Source organism: Galeopterus variegatus, unplaced genomic scaffold, assembly GCF_000696425.1.
Source record: "Galeopterus variegatus unplaced genomic scaffold, G_variegatus-3.0.2 Scaffold3904, whole genome shotgun sequence".
Classification (NCBI taxonomy): Eukaryota; Metazoa; Chordata; class Mammalia; order Dermoptera; family Cynocephalidae; genus Galeopterus; species Galeopterus variegatus.
Window position 1 is genome coordinate 77,520 of NW_007730015.1, and position 20,763 is coordinate 98,282.

Here is a 20,763-nt window from a genome sequence, read left to right on the forward strand (position 1 = left end):
ATGGCAAATGTGGGTTGTTATTATTTGAAATAATAGTCTTGGGCCGGCCCGGTGGCGCACTGGGTAGTGCGCCGCTTGGGAAGCGCGGTGGCGCTCCCGCCCGAGGGTTCGGATCCCACATACGGACCGGCTCCCGCTCACTGGCTGAGCGAGGCGCGGGAGCAACGCCGAGGTTTGCGATCCCGTTGCCGGTCCCTGGTCCGGTACGGGGGCAACACTGAGGGTTGCGATCCGTTGCCGGACACGGAAAAAGACAAAAAAAAAAAAAAAAAAAAAAAAAAAAAAAAAAAAAAAAAAAAAAGAAATAATAGTCTAAAATGTTTTTTTAAAGAAATAAAGATGAATAGGAGCTCACCAGGCAAACAGGACTCTCCCAGTCCAGGCAGAGTGAAGAGCCCCCACAAAGCTGTGGTGGCGTGAAACGCCTCTCCGCGCTCAGTGACTCGGAAGCCGTGTAGTCTTTTTCACAGTTTGTTGTTGTCTTTCAATTTTATTTATGGTGTTTTTAGACACATGCTTTCCCCCCACCCCTGACTTTCTTTGTGGGTTTGGTAAGTCCTTTACATTTCAAGAAAATAGAACTGTCGGGACAGCAATTTCTTCTTTGTTGCTGGGGAGAATAATCACCCTTTTAAAATCCACGACTCTCTACTGCTACTCAGCCTGGAGCCAGCTCCCCAGAATGCCCGTGGGAGGAGCTCCGTGGCTTACAGTTTGAAGTATCTGTCCTTCTGATGCCAGACAAGAAGGTCTGGGGAGGCCCAGGAGTCAGCCTCAACACATGCCATCCTCTACCAGGTTTTTGACTCCAGCACAGGAAAGAATTCAAGGGAAGAGTCACAGTAGAAAGTGAGAACAGGTTTAATACAGAGAATAAGCGATACAGACTTCACAGGGAAAGTGAGGCTAGCTCCGAGACTGAGTGTTGGCTGCACCAAGTTTTATACGAAACTTGAAGTTTAGTACAAAGTGCAGGCTGGCCCCGAAGAGAGCGAGCAGCAACTCCGCCTCCTCCCTGGATTTGACTTTTGTAGTTTGGCCGTCTACACATATTCATGCCGTCTAATGGATATTCAGCTAAGGAGATGGTCCCAGTTATGTAACCTAGTTTATAGTTTGGCCGTCTATACATATTCATGCCGCGTCTATACATATTCATGCCGTCTAATGGATATTCAGCTAAGGAGATGGTCCCAGTTATGTAACCTAGTCTATAGTTTGGCCGTCTATACATATTCATGCCGCGTCTATACATATTCATGCCGTCTAATGGATATTCAGCTAAGGAGATGGTCCCAGTTATGTAACCTAGTCTATAGTTTGGCCGTCTATACATATTCATGCCGCAAACTATAAACTAGGTTACATAACTGGGACCATCGCTGTCTATACATATTCATGCCATCTAATGGATATTCAGCTAAGGAGATGGTCCCAGTTATGTAACCTAGTTTTGCACATGCCCAGTTGGTCTCTTTTAGAGCATGCTCATTGGTCAAATTTCACCACATGCACCAAATATACTTAGAATATTCTGGGTGCTCTCTAGCACGTCCAGTGGGAGGTTGTATTAGCCTGTTTCTGTTACTTACAACAAAATACCTGGAACTGGGTGATTTATAAGAGAACTAAATTTATTGCTTGCTGTTTCGGAAGCTGGGAAGTCCAAACTCCAGGGAACAGATCTGGTGAGGGTCTTGGTGGTGGTGACAGTGACCCAGGGGTCTCACATGGTAGAAATGGCCGAGCAGAGAAAGAGAGAGTTCCTCGTGCACTCTCCTTTTAAAGCCCTTAGAACCATGCTCATGATCACCATTATTAATCCGCTCACTATGGCATGGTCCTACAATCTAATCTCCTCTTCAAGGCCCCATGTTTCACTTGCCATAATAGGATTTCCCACCCTCAACAGTTACAGTGAGAATTAAGCTTCTAATATATGAACTTTGGGAACACAATTCAATCAATCCATGTCAGAGGTCATTCAAGGGGTAAACTCCTTTTTACTGAGCATGCTTGGCCATTCAGGTCTCATTGAGGTCTCACTGAATATAGGTGCTACAGGCCCCCCATAGATTAAGACTTGGAGGCGGGGCTTTAGTCTTAAGGGAGTGGTTTGAGACTCAGGGCAGTGGCCTGAAACCTGATCCCAGGGGTACTGAACACCTCCTATCTCACTTCTAGCTTTCAGTTTTGGGCTCAGTCTTGAAAGTGTTTTTTTCTTATCCACAAAGTCATGGTGCACATGGCATTCATCTTCTGAGTGGGAGTCTCGTGGCCACTGATCGTACTTTAGTTTTAGCTGTGCTGGAGATCCCTGCTAAAATCTTCCCATGTGAATGTCTGCTATGCCAAATGGCTTAATTTTTAGTATCATCCCTTCCATATCTTTAAAATTTGGTGGAAATCTAGCAACTATTATTACAAGAGGCAGAAAGAGACAGAAACTTAATTTTAATTATATAGGCATTTTCTTGTAGTAATTTAATAGTTTTTATTAAATTTATTAATTTATTAAGTTCATTAAGTCCATTCACTTAATGGTTTTTATTAAATTTGTTTATTAAATCATGAATCAAATTTGAATTCATTTTCTGTATGACAGGTTTCTCATCTAGGTCATAATTCATGATATTTTTTTTTTTTTTTTTAAAGGATGACCGGTAAGGGAATCTTAACACTTGACTTGGTGTTGTTAGCACCACGCTCTCCCAAGTGAGCCACGGGCCGGCCCCTTCATAATAATTTTATTCCCATATATTTGACCAGTGGTTCTAATACCATTACTTAATAATTGATATCTTTCCCACTAGTTTGATAAGCAATGCTACATAAATATTTTTTTTTATATACTTAGCCCTATATTTTGATTTTTTTGGCAGTACAGTGCTTATTTAATTAATGTGGCTTTATAATATGCTTAATGATTTGGTACGGCAAAGCCCCTACACTTACTTATTTTTCAGAATTCTCAAAGATAAAACTTTAGGTTAATTTTATACTCTCTTTGTTATGCTTTGAAGAACTCTTTGAAATTTTGACTAGATTTTTTAAAAGTTTATATAATGCATAAGTATTTCTTGATTGTAATTGTGAATGTGTTTTTCACTGTTTATTGCTGGTGTAAAGGAAGATATTTGCTCACTGGGAGTGTCTCAGAGGCAGGAATTGACCGGGTCTTGTCCTGTTCGGTTTGCCTAGTGCTAACTGCTGGACTTGGCCCAAGTTGGGCTCTTAATAAACATTTGTCAAGTGAATGAACAAATATTGTGTACATGGTATTTTCTCCTTCTCTTCTTTTTGATTAATTTAGATAGATTCCCAGGAATGGGATTGTGAGTCAAAGGAGATGAGCATTATTATAGCTTCTAAAATGTACTGAGTTTTGATAGGTGGAGATTCTTTACCAAAGGGTGGAGACCTGGGGAATAAAAACACTTAGATAAATTGGTTTAGTGGAGAATGTAGTTAGATAATGAAGCCTCATTCCCTATATGTGCTACTGGATTGCTGCTCCAGCCCGTCTCCCTCCAATAATGTACTTCACACTGAGAGTGGGCCCTTAATAAATGTGTGTCAAAATCAGTTAACTTGTGATCAAATGACTTTATTGTGGGACTTTTCTGAGCACTAAGTTGAGAGCTATTGGGGGGAATGTCCCTGGGGTCTCAGAAAAGGGATGAGTGGGCAGGGCCTGTCTCTCCCAAGAGTGGGTGTCTCGGTTTTGGGCTACTGGAGGCCTGGGGACAAAGGCTTATGGGAGTAGCTGGGGTGTCACATGGTACTTCTAACCCAAATGTTAAGAACTGCATTCCCTCCTCAAGCACAATGAGAGATGGCCTGGTTTTTATTCTCTGAACTGGCACCTCGTGGCATTGCACCCAAAGACAGCAGATGGTTGCCATATCAGGATTGTGCCCACCCAGTCCTTGTCTGCCCCGCCTCCCCCAGACATTCATGTAGCTGTGAAGGAGAAAACCAAAATGGCTTTCTGAGATGTTTGGCTTGGTCTCTTATTTGGGATTAGTGCCATACCTGAACTGGGATTTTACTAGTCTTGAGGCAGTAGCAAAAACTGAACATGAAGAGAGAATGAATCAGATATTCGAGTACTTAACTATGTTCAAGGCACTGTGCTAGGCATGTTGGATCATATGGAGACCAGCAGGTCTGGCCTCGGCCTTCAAGGAACTCAGATTAGTGAGGAACACACAGGGAATGCCTCCATCCCCATGGGAAGATTACTTGGGCAACATGGTGCTACCCTGAGCTCCCTATTCAGAGGATGGAGAGAAGATGCACACTCAGGTTAGGAAATCTCTGAAGTAGTGGCATTTGCGTTGGTCCTTGAAGGATGAGTAGGAATTGGAGAGACTGGTGTTATGGGAGACTTAGGATATGGCATGGTGAGCCATCAGATAACAGACGCTGCCACCTGGCCTCCTGCTGGAAGCTTGCCTGGCTTCACTCCCAATTCTCTACTGATCTGTGAAGATTTGCTTTGTCTCTGTTCCTTCTAGCACGATTGGAATGTCTCTCCAGAACTCAGGACTACAGCATTTCAAATGGTCGGTCTGAGGGGTGGGAAGCAGATACTGATCCTTTCTGAGTCATGCTCTTCACCTCTCTGGCTGGTGGGCACTTGGTGAGTGCTGTGTGGTGGTGGTAGTGGTAAGCTTCAGTGCCGACTGGCCCTTGTTACCCGCTGAGCTAAGGCTCAGTGGAGGGAACTCCTGGTGAGGGACTATCAAGGTGCTGTCTGTGAAGCCAGAGCATTCGGGGGTCCTACTCTTCCCACTTTGGGAGGGGGTAGTAAAGGCACTGAAACTGTGAGTGATCATCCAGACCAGCAGATGTTGGATTATCCTCGGACATGGTGGGAGCATGGGGTGGTTAGAGATACATAGACACCTGTTTAAAGCAGAGAGAAGTTATCTTGAGGCATAAAGTGCTGTGGAAGGGGAGTGGTATTGGCTGCTCCATACCTCTGTGAGCTCCATGCCCTTGGCCTACGTTATAATCCCCGAGGCTCAGTTTCCCACCAAGCTGGATTGCCCACCAACCTTGGCTCTCAAAGTGGAACTTATTTGCCATCATGATATAGACCAACACTGTTCAATACAAATACAATGTGAGCCACATATATACTTTTACATTTTCAAAAAACCACATTAAATAGGTAAAATTGATTTTTAATATATTTTATTTAATCCACTGTATCCAGAAGATTTTATCATGTGGCACTGACCACATTTCATGTGCTCAATAGCCACGTGTGGCTACTGGCTACAGTGTCGGACATGGCAGATCTAAACTAATTTTACTAGGACTGGGGCGGACTCTAGTTTGTGATTACACATCTGATTAGGACTGAGTACGGCTGAATCGCAATTTTCTGTTAAAAAGACACCAAATGGAAAACGCAGAGGCTTTCTGCTGTTTTTGCTGTATTTTACTTTTACTTATGCCCTGTCTTAGAACCTGTGTGTGTTTCTATCTTTGGGTTTCAGCTCCTTGAAGGAAGGGCCTTTTGGGGATATTCTACCTCCCAAAGCATATGCCCCAGAGTCATTGTAGACAGCCCCCAGCAGCCTTGCACGAGCTGCTTGGGGATTGAAGTCAAGACTCTTGTAGTGATTTCTAGGTTTTTTGAGAGGCAACCTTTAGTTAATCAGTGTCTTGAGGTAGTTTTGCCTGCCTTGTTGACCAGATTTCTGCAACATGTGAGTATGTCAGGCATTGCAAGCATGTGATTAAAAGGGTTTTTGCCCTAAGAATTTAATGAGAGATGATTAAGTGATTACTAATTTTTCCCCAGTTAGATTTAATATTGGGAGATTTAAAGGGAAAAGGTTTTCTTGTGGAAAAAATAAGCAGATTTTTCATGGTGTCTGCATTGCAGGAGTTGGCTAGAGAGGTTAGTGGTGGATCTAACCTGGGGAGTGTGTGCCAGATTTTCTGAGCAGCCTGTTGCTCCTGAGCACAGATAGAAACACTGCAGCATGTGCTGGCTGGAGAGAGGAAGCAGGGCAGGTGTCTGGGCACTTTCCTGGCTTGAACAAAAGGCTCCAGGGGTGCTCAGCTCACCCCTGTCTGGTCTTCTCCCTGGGACCGAGATAGAGGAACTTGGCAGGCAGGGGAGCTGGTGGGAGGATCAGAACACACGCATGTGCAAGCGCATGCGCGCGTGCACACACACACACACACTTTCCTTTGAGGTAGGGTTGGCAGACTGGGGTCTCAGTATTGACTGTGTTGTTGACTCAGTGTTTGACCTGGACAAGTCACTTCTCTTCCTGAGCCCCTGTGTCCCCATCTATTAAAGGAGGAAGGAAGACTAGGTGGGCATTGGGCTCTGATTTTGGCTATGGTTGTGTCTTCCAGTCCCCAGCTTTCCCAGTGGCCTCTTCTCCCCCGCCGTGGGAATGCTTGTGTTCTCTTTGCCCTGCCCCAGGGCCAGGCCGAGCCTCCGCCATCCACCCCGTGACCAGCCTGCCACTCAGACTCCGTGCCACAATTCATGGGTCTCTCAAGTAGGCTCATGGCTTCTGGGCCTCAACTAATCTCCCTCTATCCAAACTGCTACCCTCTCCCCCGACTATATGCAACAGCAGTGACATTGTCTGATCATGTCATTGCCCTGCTAAGTTGCCTGTTCCATTTCTTTAGGAAAGCACACAAGTCCCTTCGGGGCCTGGTCCCTGCTGCACAGGAGCCTCACCTCCCACTGTCCCCTTCAGCCTCCCCTCACTCATGCTGTCTGGCCCCTGAGCCTTTGCAGACACTACTTCCTCTCCCTGGAACCCCTTCTTTCTCCTTTGTCCTTCTGGCCACCACTTGCTTCCCGTTTAAGACCAAGCTCCCGTGTCACCTCCTGATTATTCATTTATGCCTTCACTTATTTATTCAGTAAACACTGATCTACTTTGTATCTATCATTGAGCTAGGTGGGAGAGAAATAGAGACATCTTGGAGTTTATATTTACTGGAGAAGACAGACGTTAAGTCAGTACTTTGAAGCTTTTGAATGTGTAGGTGGCAAGTGTCCTAAACTTTCTCATTCCACCTCCCTGCTTGGCTAGGTGTCCTTCCTCGGTGCTCTCCAGTAATGCCAGCTCCACCTCACCCACCCTACCCTCTCTCATAGCACTTAACACACTATGGAAACTACGGGTTTGTTTTTCCTATCTTTCTCACTAGGCCAAGCCCTACTTTCAGGTACCTGATAGGTGCTCAGTAAATGTTGGTTGAATGAACAGATGAAAAATGATGGCTTGGATGATAGTCGGAAAAATTTTTTGTTAAATACCCAGAGATCCTATAGTGGATGGTTTTCTTTATCTGGGACCAGGTGTGCAAATGTTACTAAAAAGACCTTAGGTTGTAGTCACAGCACCTGGAAGTTATCCTTTGCCTGTATACAGTAGCAGTTGGTGTCTAGGCTTGTCACTTGCTGTCAGGCCTGTAGAGTGGTTTTCTGCATTGCCTCTAATCTGGGGACCACCATGTCTGATGTCTGCATCACCTCATTGATGCCAGTGTCAATGCCATTCCTGTAATTGTGCCATGGTGTTCTTCCTTCTTCTTTGGACTCCTTTGCAGGGGGCAGCCAGAAGACCTAAGACCCACACCTGCTATCTAGTGTGTTTGTTTACAGCTAGGTTCGGTTTTGGGTTTCCCCTGCATCTTGTTCATTTTTCTTTTTTTTAAATGTGAATATAATGAAATTCAGTTCTGTGGGCTTGGACAAACAGAGCCGTGAGTCTAACACTGCAGTCATGATACAAGCAGTTCCATCCCCCAGAGATTCTCTTGTGCTGCCCCTGTAGTCAGCCGCTCCCTTCACCCCCAATCCCTGGCAACCACAGATTTGTTTTCTGTCCTTATAATTTTGCCATTTCAGAATGTTACATACATGGAATCACACAGTATGTAGCCTTTTGGGTCTGGCTTCTTTCACTTAGCAGTATGCATTTAATATCCATCCATGTCATGTGAATCAGTAGTTAGTTTGCTCCTTTCTATTGCTGAATAGTATTCCATTGTACAGATGTACCACAGTGTGTTTATCCATTCGCCAGATGAAGTACATTTGGGGTTGTTTTCAGTTTTGCGCAATTATTATTATTTTTTTTCCTTTTTGTCTTTTTTCGTGTCCGGCAACGGATCGCAACCCTCAGTGTCGCACCCGTACCGGGCCGGGACCGGCAACGGGATCGTAACCCTCGGCGTTGCACCCGCACCTCGCTCAGCCAGTGAGCGGGAACCAGTCTGTATGTGGGATCCGAACCCTCGGCGGGAGCGCCACCGCGCTCCCAAGCGGTGCACTGTAGCAGTGCGCCACCGGGCCGGCCAGTTTTGCGCAATTATTAATAAAGCCTCTAATGACATTTGCATACAGGTTTTTGGGTGAATATATGTTTTTATTCCTTATGGGTGAATACATAGGAGTAGGGTTGCCAGGTCACTTGGTAAGTGTATATTTAACTGTATAAGGAACCGCCAAACTGTTTTCTAAGTAGCTGCACCATTTTGTATTCCCACCCACACTTTATGAAAGTTCTAGTTGTTCTGCACTGGCGGCACTTGGTATTGTCAATTTTTAAAAATTTTAGTCATTCTGATAGGTGTGCCATCTAGTTTTTAATCTGCAGTTTTCCTTGTACACTGTCTCAGATGCTGACAGATTTTAAATATCATTATTTGGTATGATTGGGCAAGGATGTCATTTGTTCCTATGTAAGATTTGATTTCTTGAGATGGAATTTATAGGTTCTCAGGGTAAAAGAGCATCAGGATTATCGATCCTTCCTAAATCTTTTTGAGGAAAACTTTATACTGTATCATTCTCTAATTTTAGAATTAAAAAGATTTCTTATGAGTTGGGTTAAGTTCTTTGTTAGAATTGCTATTTGCTTGACAAACTCATAGTGAGCAAAAGCTCCTAATCTTGTAACTGAAATTTCCCTGGTCTGTTTTTCTTAACTCACCCTTTCATGTGGCAAGATGTACAGTCTGTACTCATGAAACATAATTTTTTAAAGCTCTTCATCTTACTGATGGCCATAATGTGTTTTTTCTCCTCTCTCTTTCCAGGCTCCTAATCGTCAACTCATGACTTACTGGTTACAGGAGCTTCAGCAGAAGAGATGGGAATATTGCAACAGTCTCGACATGGTCAAGCGGGACAGCAGGACCTCCCCCACTCCTGGGGATTTTCCTAAGGGTCTTGTAGCCAGAGATAACACAGGTAAGTCAGAAATTAGGGGACCTGTGTCAATTTTTTGTATGCAGCCATTTGACACAGCAAGTCAACTTAGCAGTGAATGAAAATGAATTCACAATGAAAATAATAATAATGATCTCTTATGAATGGGCAGTATTTCATAGTTACCAGGTACTTCCATGTACAGAATCACATTCAAGCCTAATGATGACCTTGGAGTCAGGCAAGGCCAGTGCCAAGTACACTGAAGAGATGGTACAACTGAGGTCAACATGTAGCAAGTTGTGGTGTTGTAACTCCAGTTCTGACTCCAGGGCCAGCCTGCTTTCTACACACCTGAAGATGAAGTCCTTACTCCCACGTATTCATGTTTGGGCTGAACTGCTAGGCTTTACAGACATTTCTATATGCTGGGAAAGTATTCTTAAAGCGTTGCACTCGTGATTCTCTAGTGTTTCTTAGGAAGACTTTCACCCTCAATTGCTGATTTAATTTTATTTTTATTCTGGATTTGTGGCATTTTCATAACTCATGGCAATCCCTGGCCATTTGCAGTGTAGAGATAATGTGGTTTTATATTTGAATATCAAAAATTAAAACCCCATGATCTTCTCATGACTCTTTTGTTGTACTGAGCCCGTTAGAAAGAACAGGACAACAATTATTTGCTGACCATCTAGCTCTTATACAAAGACTGTGGGGGTGGGACTGTTTTTATGGCCCCTTTTCTTCAGACAGGGAGAAGAGCAGGCTCAAAAAAAACAGACTTCTTTTTTTTTTCCTTTTTTTGTCTTTTTTACTGACCGGTAACGGGATTGCAACCCTCGGTGTCGCGCCCGTACCGGGGACCGGCAATGGGATCGCAACCCTCGGTGTTGCACCCGCACCGCGCTCAGCCAGTGAGCGGGAACTGGTCTCCACATGGGATCCGAACCCTCGGCGGGAGCGCCGCCGCACTCCCAAGCGGCACACTCTCCAGTGCGCCACCGGGCTGGCCCCCCCAAAAAAAACCCCCAGACTTCTGAACCTTGAAGTTAGGCCTAATAAAAAGGCCAGGCCATTATATTAGCATTTTTGAAGGTAACAAAGGAGTGCACATTAAAACGTAAGTCAATATGGGCTAGTTTGAACACGTCATGAAGAGATGTGGTCTATACTTCATAAAACCCGTGAGACCCTCTGCTTACAGATCACAGGGCTGCATTCAAGTACCCTGTCACACCGAGGATGGTGTCAGCCCACATGCAACGGATTTGTTCCAGAAACAAATGCTGCCTTAGACTTTAATTTTTCTTCTCCAAATTTGCCTTGTTTTTACTAGTCACAGTGTTTTTTAGCAGGTTAACCCTCTGTTCAGTGAGAAATTACTGTATATATTTTGCACCTGTTGATGTTTCCTGTGAGAGAGCTCAAGTCATTTTTATGGATGTCTTAATAGTCTAAGTATACCAAGAGCTGAGGTGTTGCCTTCATTTTCAAGTTTATGCCCCTCTTTGCTTAGTTCAAGTTTCTAGTCACTGTTGACTGAGTTTTTTAAAAAGCCATTGCCATAGCGCTTTTCATCAGAAGAAGCTCTGTAACTGAGTATCTAAGTCATTTGGAACATTTGGAAACCCTATAGGGAAACCAACAGCATTCATGATGGTGGCTAATGCCTTTGGCATGGAAGATACTTGGTTTGCCTCAGTTCCTTTATTCTGAAGACACAAAGTGCTTCTCTCTAGCAAAGACCCTAGGTGTTAACCTGAAGGGAGGGCAAAGAAGTAGCACCTGGCCTTGTAGTCTCTTTATAACACCTATTCTTCCTTCTTTTTTTTTTCTTTTCCTTTTTGTCCTTTTTACTGACGGGCAACGGGATGGCAACCCTCGGTGTTGCGCCCGCACCGCGCTCAGCCAGTGAGCGGGAACCGGTCTCCACATGGGATCCGAACCCTCGGCGGGAGCGCCGCCACACTCCCAAGCGGAGCACTCTCCAGTGCGCCACTGGGCCGGCCCTATTCTTCCTTCTTTTAAGCCAATATGCTGTGGCTGGGGAGTCAGAGAAAACATCCGAAGCCCATATTTGGCTCTCTTCCTTTGGTTTTGGGACTTACGTGTAGGAATTTAGGGCTTGTGCCATCTGACATGTACTCATTCAGCAAAGTAGACACCCCTCATGGGGTTTCTGATCAAGCGGAGTGTCATGCAAAGACAAGGTGAGGTAAGCATGAGAGGCCCTTGAGCGGGCTGAGCGTAGCTTCCAGGTGGCTGGTGCCTTTTTGAGGAAGTGACATATGAGCTGAGACCTAGAGGGTGACCAGGAGTTAGGTAAAGGGAGGAAGGGAGTCAGGCGAGAGAGCTGGAGCATGGCACCCTTCCGGAGCTGCAGGTCAGCACAGGTGCAGGTGGAAAGCAGCAGTGGCCAGCACCTGGGAGAGCCTTGATGGCTGGCCTTGGGACTGTGGACTTTATCTGAAGAGTGGTGGAGTGACTTTGAAAATTTTATGTGTAGAAATGACTGTAACTTTAGACTTCTATCAATTTTTAGATAGCTTCTAAGAACAAATAATGAAACTTTGGACCACCGGGCAATTTTCAAGACTATAATAACTCAGGAAGTCAGAAAGTCTAAAGCAGGAAGTCAAGAAGAAAAGGCTTTAGCCCCTTTTGTTTCATCATCAGAGGTGAAAACTGGTTGAAAGATCATGGTATGTTATGGGCAGTGCTTTGTAATGCTTCTGGAGCCAAGCTAGCAGTTATCTGCTCAGCTTAGCCTAACCATGCTAACTCTAGCTAGAGTTGACGACAGATATTTTTATAACTCTGATTTGCATTAAAAAATAAAACTTTTACTACTATTGTCTCCTTGTCACCCATTTGTAGTCTAACTAAGTCACCCATCAGGACACTCTTGGCGCCTAAAGTCAATATAGATGGGTATAGGGAATTAACATTTTCCATTGACAGCCAGTTGTACGAGTATATCTTGGAAGGCCGTATATCCATGAGTGATCTGTGGAAGAAGCCATGTGGACCTGGCTTTGAGTCTTGGTTCTGATGTTTACTAGTTGTCGGACTCTGAGTAAGTCGCTTATCTTCTAATACAGGGTTGGCAAACTATGAACCGTGGAAATGAAGCTTGTCCGTCCTCCTTCATAGTTCTGTTATAGGATCAAAGGGAAAACTGCATCATTAGGTGTAAAGATGTATATGTGTTGATGTCATTTTGAATGGGTTAGGTTATGCTCAGCTGCAATTAGCAGGACACCTGACTAATTGGGATTTACAAATTGGGACTTATTTGTCTCACGTGATAGGTAGTTTATGGCTGGTATAGCTACTCACCAGTGCCATTGAGCAGCCCAGGTTGTTTCTAACTTTCTGTTCTCCAGCCTTAGTGTGTATCAGCTTTCCTACTCATGCTAGCTGCCCCTGGGGGTGGCACCTGTATCAGAAAGGAGAATGCTTTCCCGGAAACCTTTGGCTTATGCATCATTAGCTAGAACTGTGTCACATGGCCATTCCTAGCTGGAAGGGAGTCTGGGGAGCCAAGTCTTTTAAGCCGAGCATATGGCCACCATCAAAACCAAGGTCTATAAGTAAGGAAAAGCTGGAATGAATATTCAGTAGTTAGCTGGCACTGTCACATAATGGCCTCCATTAATTTTTTGTTTCTAGACTATGTCTTCAGAGTAAGACTATTACCTGTGCAATTGTAATTTGCAGTTTTATATTAATCCATCAAATATTAGAAAGTGGGATGGCTTTATAATCTGTTTATCTGTTCTGTCTGTTTTCAGTTCTGTAGTCTGTCCTCAAATCTGCCATGCCTCAAACACCATTCTGCATGGTCATCTATGTGTGGATAGATAAAGACCTAATTTCAACACAAAGGAATAATTTGCAAAGATAAAGTCAGGGGTCTGCAGACTCTCATGTCTGTTGAGAATGAGGTGGCTGGAGTAGATGCCCAAAGGCAAAGCCTCATGTATGTCCTGCACATTCTGTTTACTTCATTCCTCACATAAACTCATAGGAAAACAAGCCAGGGCTAATAAGACCCTGTTCTTTTTAAGACTTCTTGAGAGCTCAGGAGTACAAAAGCACTTATTGCATGCTTGGGTGCCTAAGTACCTGTTTGAATATGGATAGTCTTTCTTGTAGAAACTGTGTTGTGAAGGCGGTTTGAGGGATGACCACACATTTCCTCCTCTGAAGTAGCCACATCGTGTGGTTTAACTGCCACACTTTAGCAGCCTGTGTGGGAGCAGGGGGAGGGGAAGGGGAGTAGCTGCTCCTTTCAGTCCTTGGGCAGCTGTGCAGGGTCCAGGGCTGTCAGAAGAAAAACCGTAGAGTGGAATGCAGACCCAGCATTGAAAGTGCCATAGGAATTACATGCACTTCATCATTTAATGTCATGATCCCAGAAAGTGATCCTGTTGGTAAAATACTACAAAATACCATGCGTTGTTTTAAAGTCTAAGTCATGGGCCGGCCCGGTGGCGCACTGCTACAGTGCGCCACTTGGGAGCACGGCGGCGCTCCCACCGAGGGTTCGGATCCCACATATAGACCGGCCACTCACTGGCTGAGCGAGGTGCGGGCGCAACACCGAGGGTTGCGATCCCATTGCCGGTCCTGGTCCGGTATGGGCGCGACACTGAGGGTTGCCATCTGATGCCGGTCACGAAAAAAGACAAAAAGGAAAAAAAAATAATAAAAATAAAAATAAAGTCTAAGTCATGGTAGGTGCCAGTGTTGTACCTGAGAGGCAGGATGATTTAGTGGAGAAAGCTTATGGGACCTTGAGCACATCATGGTTTCCCCATCTGTGAAATAAGATGCTCTCTGAACTAGGTTTCTTCTGGTTTGAAGGTTCTTTGAAAGGGCGTGGGTGTGGGGAGGAAGGACAGGAGGGAGATGCTGAGTGGGGTTAGAGTCCAGCTGTTTCTGGGAAGAGTCTTCTGAAGCCTCCTGGAGAGGGCCTGAAGGGACACTTTGGGTTTGGTGCCAGTGGAGACATCCCGAGCCCAGATCTGGGTGGGAGTCAGTGCAGATGAATGCAGGATTGATGTGGGTGGGGGTGAGGGTGAGGGGGACTGAGCTGGATTGCAGGAGAATAGGAAAGAGTGGGAGAAGAAGAGAGGGAAACCACAGAGTTGGGTGTGCATCCCCTTCCCCTAATCCAGGGAGTCTGTCAGAGGCGAGGTGGCAGGAGAGAAGTCAGGAGGGACGATGAGTCTAAACCTATTTGAGAACTGCGAGGGCCTCTGCCACCTCCTGCCCCATTTCCTCAACCCACAGAAGGGCTTTCCTACCACACCATGTTAGTAAGTTAGTCTTATATTTATTAATTCAGCCATTCTATCAATATTGAGTTCTTCTATGCTAGGTATTGAGTATGCAGCTGTTAGCAAATCAGCCAGGGGTCCAGTTCTCACAGATTTGTATTTTTGGTGGATGGTGGGGAGGACAGGCAATGGACTAGACACGTGGACTGGCCACCCTCAGGGCTCTCAGACCTGGAGGCTCACTGCCTCTCCTTTTTGGTGCTTAGGTGCACACTTCGTCCTCACTTGGAAGATATCTCTACTTTTCCTGACCACTCCTTCACAATCTGGATTAAAACTCACTTTGATAAAGAAAAAAAAGCCTTTTCAGGTTAACCTTACCTAGTCCTCCCCTACATCCCAGTGGTGACTCACTTGCAGACTCTCATGTGCAGTGTTCTCTGAGGCAGTGAGGACAGCCCTCTCCCAGTGCTCTTTTCTCCTTTCTTGGATGCTGCTGCAGGCCTGGGTTGGGCTTCATGCAAATTCTTCCATGGGATGCAGTTGTGCTGTCCGGAGAGGTTGCTGGTGGAGCACCTGGGCCTGACTGAGGAAGCAGGGTAGGATAGGAGCAAGAGAGGAGGAAACACTCTCTGAGGCGGTGCAGATGTGAGCAGGAACGTGCCATGCAGAAGGGTCCCAGCAGGAGACTTTGGGCATCATATGTTACAGTATGCCAGTGGGAAGGACTCTTGGAGATCAGGGAAGCTGAGACTGCCGTGGGTCCCACTGGAATTAAGAGGCTGCGCTGGAATCAGAACCTGGGAAATGTAAGCACTGCAGTGGAAAACTCCCTCTGAGTTGTCATTTAGGCATTTGAAAATGTTTTAAAAGAACAGAGAAGTTCCAAACACCTAAAATTTCAAGCACAGACTTTCTCTTCCCACTGAAGCTGCAAGACAAAGAACATGTTCATGAACACCAGTCCATCCTCTTAAGTCTTTTGAGGAAATGTTCCCACGTCCTAGTTTGTGTTTTCCCTCAATGTCCTTCCTGAGGTGGTTCCCTGAATTCTAATGTTAGGACATGTATTGAGGAGAAGCCAGCAGCTCCAATTGTAATTAAGTAAATCTCATGTGGTCTTTTAAAAACCAAAAACCAGGCAAAAATAACAATACCAGCAAAAGTGTATTAAGCTGGGAAATGGCTTCTTTTTCAAGTCAAATACTTTTAGAAATTGTTTCTTCAGCATGTTCTTCCCTGGTCCCCAGTCCCTTTTCTTCACCCCACCCAGGGCCTCTGAGTTCCTGAGGAAGCATTTCCACTATGGGCTGAGGTTTGCTGCAAGGCATGGGGTTTTCATGGTAATGGGCACTTTGCCACACAAGAGCATTTGACAATTCGTACTTGCAAAGAGCCCGATCATCACCTTGCTTACAGCCCACACAGGAAGAGAGGGCTGGACTTGGCTTGCTGCAGAAATGAGGACTGTTTGCTGTCTTTACTTCCTGCCTTGGCTTAGGATTGTAATGCTTAGCGTGTGATGGGTCAGTAAAAGACCAGCCTTTGGAAGCCTGTGTGTCATTTTCTCCTTTCTCTGAAGTAAGGAGTTAGAGCCCTGTGTGCCCATGGACTAACACATGCACTTCCAAATGGTGAGTGCCCTCCATGTTCCAGGCACCGTGCCTCCTGTAATAGGTACAGCCATCTCTCCTTGCCTTGTGATATTCGTGTACTGCAGAGGCAGATGACTAGGTTCTAGCCCTGGCTCTGGGCTTTAGTGTCCTGACACACAAAGTAGATAAGGAGACCGGACTGGATTAGTGGTGTTTGAACTGTTTTTATTTTGTTTATTCAAAGCTCATTTCCAAACGAAATTTTAAGAGGAACTCCAATATTTATAAGAGTGAAGAGAGGAGCCACTGTGGTTGAAGCTGAGGGCAGGGCCCTTTTCTCATCTCCCTTTAGTAGTCCCTGATATATCTCGTGGAACCGTAAGGCTCAAAGGAAGGGTATGGATACCAGGAACTAGTGGCTGGGAACTTGATGTTTTACTATTTCATGTCTCTCTCCTAGATACGTCCTCCTTTAGGGTGGGAACTCTGTCTCATTGGTTGTTGTACCCTCAGTGCCTAGTGCTTAATACATGATAGTAATTTGAACCAGCAACTGGGGATCTGTGGAAGTTTGAACTTCTTATCTCCTGACTCAAGCTTGTAATCCATTACCAAGCCTGTAATTCTGTCCCCAACACACCCTCTTGCTTTTCCTAGCCAGAGCCAAATTCTGGATAGATACACAGCAGTCACTTGTGTCACACTCAAGATACCTTCCCAGTGTGTTCTTGCAGCTCTTCCCACACTTGATTGTGGTCAAGTTAGTAACCTGCTTATAAAGTGCAAGCCCGTCATAAGGTGTTCTCATTTGGGACATTGATCTCCAGGAGCCCGTGCAGCCTGGGACTCCCAGTGCTCTGCTTTCTTTACCAGTGCTCTGTGGCCTTTATGGAGACTTGTCTTCAATGACTTTGATTGTGGGCTCATCTGATTAGAAACTAATTTTTCTTGGATATCAGTGGTCAGCAGTTCCACTCTGATTTTGTTTTCACAGAAAGAATGATGGTTGATATTGCTGACGTGAGGATGCTTTATTAAAAATAGGTGTGGGGCCGGCCCGGTGGCGCACTGGATAGTGCGCCGCTTGGGAAGCGCGGCGGCGCTCCCGCCCGAGGGTTCGGATCCCACATACAGACTGGATCCCGCTCACTGGCTGAGCGAGGCGCGGGAGCAACACCGAGGGTTGCGATCCCGTTGCCGGTCCCCGGTCCGGTACGGGGGCGACACTGAGGGTTGCGATCCGTTGCCGGACACGGAAAAAGACAAAAGACAAAAAAAAAAAAAAAAAAAATTGATTATTGCGAAATAATGTTAAATTCTGTTTATGAATATACCCTGTTCTCAGAGAGATTATGTCATTTGGAAGAATGCAAAGTATTTGTAGTTGGAAATGTTTTTTGTCAAAACTTTTAAAAATGAATTTTTTATTATAGGAAATTTTAAACGTCTGCAAAGCGAGAATAACACAATATTACCTCCAAGTTTTTTAGGTAGTTTCAACAATTATTATTTTATGAGCCCTCTTGTTCATTGATACCCCTATCCACTTTGTTATTTTGAAGCAAATATTATTATTTATTTGTTAAGTAAGAAAATATTGTTATTTTGGAGTAAATGCTGGGCATCATGTCATTTTCAAACTAATTCAAAAGCTTACATTTTAAAGATATGAAATTTGATTGTGCTTTGACATCAGTGTGTTTGCCTGTGAATTTACTGAACTATTAATCTGTGATATACAAATTTATTTTTTCATTGTCACTATTTGTAAATATTAGCAAATATATTTATATTTGTATCCCTCCCACTTTCTTGGAGAAAAGGGAATGTAGTATTATCTGCACTTTGCTTCTTTTACCTTCTTTTAACAGTTTATCCTGGAAATTTTTCCTTATCAGTACAAGTGAATAGACCTTGATCACAGGTTTATCAGGTTTACAGACCTGCAATACAGGAGGAAAATCCTAGCCTTTTCTGGGCCGGCCCAGTGGCGCACTGGAGAGTGCACCGCTTGGGAGCATGGCGGCGCTCCCGCCGAGGGTTCGGATCCCATGTGGAGACTGGTTCCCGCTCACTGGCTGAGCGCGGTGCGGGCGCAACACCGAGGGTTGCGATCCCGTTGCTGGTCCCTGGTACGGGCGCAACACCGAGGGTTGTGATCCCGTTACCGGTCAGTAAAAAAGACAAAAAGGAAAAAAATAAAAAAAATCCTAGCCTTTTCTGTCCTTGGGCCAGCACTGTGAATTCTTGGTGGTTTGAAGCATATCACACAACCTTCCTTTTAGAAACATTGATTTACTTTAGATGAAAATGGTTTTAGAACACCAAAGCCACCCATAGGTTATATTTTTATATAGTGCACATTAAAAATATACTATTATTTATAGGTTAGATTTTTATATAGTATATCAAGTCAGTGTTTCATGTAGGATATCAGGTTTCATGTGGAAGTTTTGAGTAACTGACATTTGTTTGTCTTTCTTTCAGATTTAATTTACCCGCACCCAAATGCTTCTGCAGAAAAAGCCAGAAATGTCCTAGCTGTGGAAACTGTCCCTGGAGAGCTAGTGGGAGAACAAGCTGCGAATCAGCCAGCCCCAGGGCATCCAAATTCCATTAATTTTTACTCTCTGAAACAGTGGGGCAGTGAGCTCAAGTAAGTCTTTGGAAAGCAGCATATGAAATTGAAAATGGATTACTTCTGATAATATGTGTAAATTTTATATATGAAATTATTAAGCCACCTTACACTTGTGAAGGTCTTTGACATTTACAACGTACTTTCCCATAGATCATTATTTTTTTTAGCTTGTATGATGTGCCTGTTCTGTGCCTGATACTGTGCCAAACATTTTCACACTTATGGTTTAAGTTAGTTGCTCAACTCTGTGGGGTAGGTCACATGGTTGACATTTTACAGAGACTGAAACTAGCTGAGGGAAAGTATGTGTCTAAAGTCACAAGGCTCCCAGGCTGCAGAACTGGGGCTTCTTGCATCTAGGGCCCACCCCCATTCCAGAACACCAGGGCTGGCCCAGGTCCTGGGCTCTGGGTATCTATTCTCTTCTTGTTCACGGGCTGGTGAGAGTGGAGGCGGGTTTTTTTTTTTTTTTTTGGTTTTTTTGGTTTTTAAAGAAAAATTTGGTTAAGATATAATTCACATACCATTCACCCACTTGAAATGTACAATTCAGTGGTTTTTAGTATATCCACAGAGTTGTGCAACCCTCACCACAATCAATTTTAGAATTAAAATTAGAATTTTATCACCCTAAAAAGAAACTTCATGCCGATTAGCAATCTCTTGCCTTTCCCTCCCCCACTACCCCCCTGCCCCAACCCAGTGCAACTACTAATCTACTTTCTGTCTCTATGGATTTGTTTATTCTGGATATTTCAAATAAATGGCACAATACAATATGAGATCTTTTGGGTCTGACTTCTTTCACTTAGCATAATGTTTTCAAGGTTCATCCATGTTGTAGTGTGTATCAGTGCTTCATTTCCTTTTATGGCCAAATTATATTCCCTTTTAAAGATATGCTATATTTTGCTTATCCATTCATCATTTGACAGACACTGGGTTGTTTCCACCTTTTGGCAATTATGAATAATGCTGCTATGAACATTTGTATACATGTTTTTGTGTGGACACGTTTTCAGTTCTCTTGGGTATGTACTAGGAGTGGAATTGCTGGGTCATATGGTGACTGTGCATAACCTTTTGAGGAACCGTCAGACTCTGTTCTGGTTCCACCACTTGACATTCCCACCCAGTTTCTCCATGTGCTCACCAACACTTGCTGTTGTCAGTCTTTTTGATCCTAGCCATCCTAGGAGATTTGAAGTGGTAGCTCATTGTGGTTTTGACTTGCATTTCCCTAATGACTGATAGTGTAGAGCATCTTTTCATGTGCTTATTGGCTACTTGTATATCTTTTTTGGAGCAGCATCTATTCAGAATATTTTCCTATTTTTCACGGCATTATCTTTTTATTGAGTTGTAGGAGGGAGTTCTTTGAGTGGAGGTGTATTTACTACTCTTTGAAACAATCTACTTGGTAACCACAGAACCTTAAGAGCTTTGGCTTAGATTAGAAAATAAGGATTGGTAGAGAAGTTGTAGTTTCTTTTGTACCTTTGTTGTTGCATTCAGTGTGAGAAAGATTTGTTTTCTGTGTGTCTTTGGTTCTAAAGGTATAGGTGTATGCTGGAACCAAGTAGGATGTGGCAGGGGTCCCAGACCCAGAAGACCAGCATCTGTGAGGGAGAGCCCTGTGGTGGGCCCTGCCTTCCCCCCTTGTGGCTTGAGGCAGCAGTCCCACCCCCTGGTCCTGCTCTGCTCCTGTCCATCTACATCCTGCCATTCTCGCCTCTTCAAACAGCTCTTAATGTGTCGTCACCCTATGTCAGAAGCATCACTCATAGCCCTCAGCCTGCAGGGTCAGTTCAGTTCCAAGCTCCCTGTTCTGACATTTGAGGTTCTTGACAGTATGAGTTTGGTCTGTTCCTTGGGCAGCTGTTCCACTGTATTTTCACATTCCGAGCCTCTGTTTTGGCCTTCCTCTTCATCCCAGAACCTTTGCCCACCATGTGCGTATCTGTCCGGCATGCCCTGTCTGGTCTGATTGAATCCCACACATCTCCTACACCCAGGGGAAGGGGTAGGGAG

The 20,763-nt window shown here is 44.5% G+C and overlaps 1 protein-coding gene across 2 annotated transcripts in view; it reads left to right on the plus strand.

Moving 5' to 3' along the window:
* The window catches only part of TBC1D2B (TBC1 domain family, member 2B), a 73,929-nt gene that overhangs the window by 13,642 nt on the left and 39,524 nt on the right, over window positions 1-20,763 (plus strand). For both annotated transcript variants that reach the window (XM_008586258.1, XM_008586259.1), the window contains exons 2-3: window positions 9,097-9,250; window positions 18,579-18,747. In XM_008586258.1, coding sequence (XP_008584480.1) covers window positions 9,115-9,250; window positions 18,579-18,747 — 305 coding nt within the window. In that variant the 5' untranslated portion in view covers window positions 9,097-9,114. The remainder of the gene's footprint in view (window positions 1-9,096; window positions 9,251-18,578; window positions 18,748-20,763) is intronic.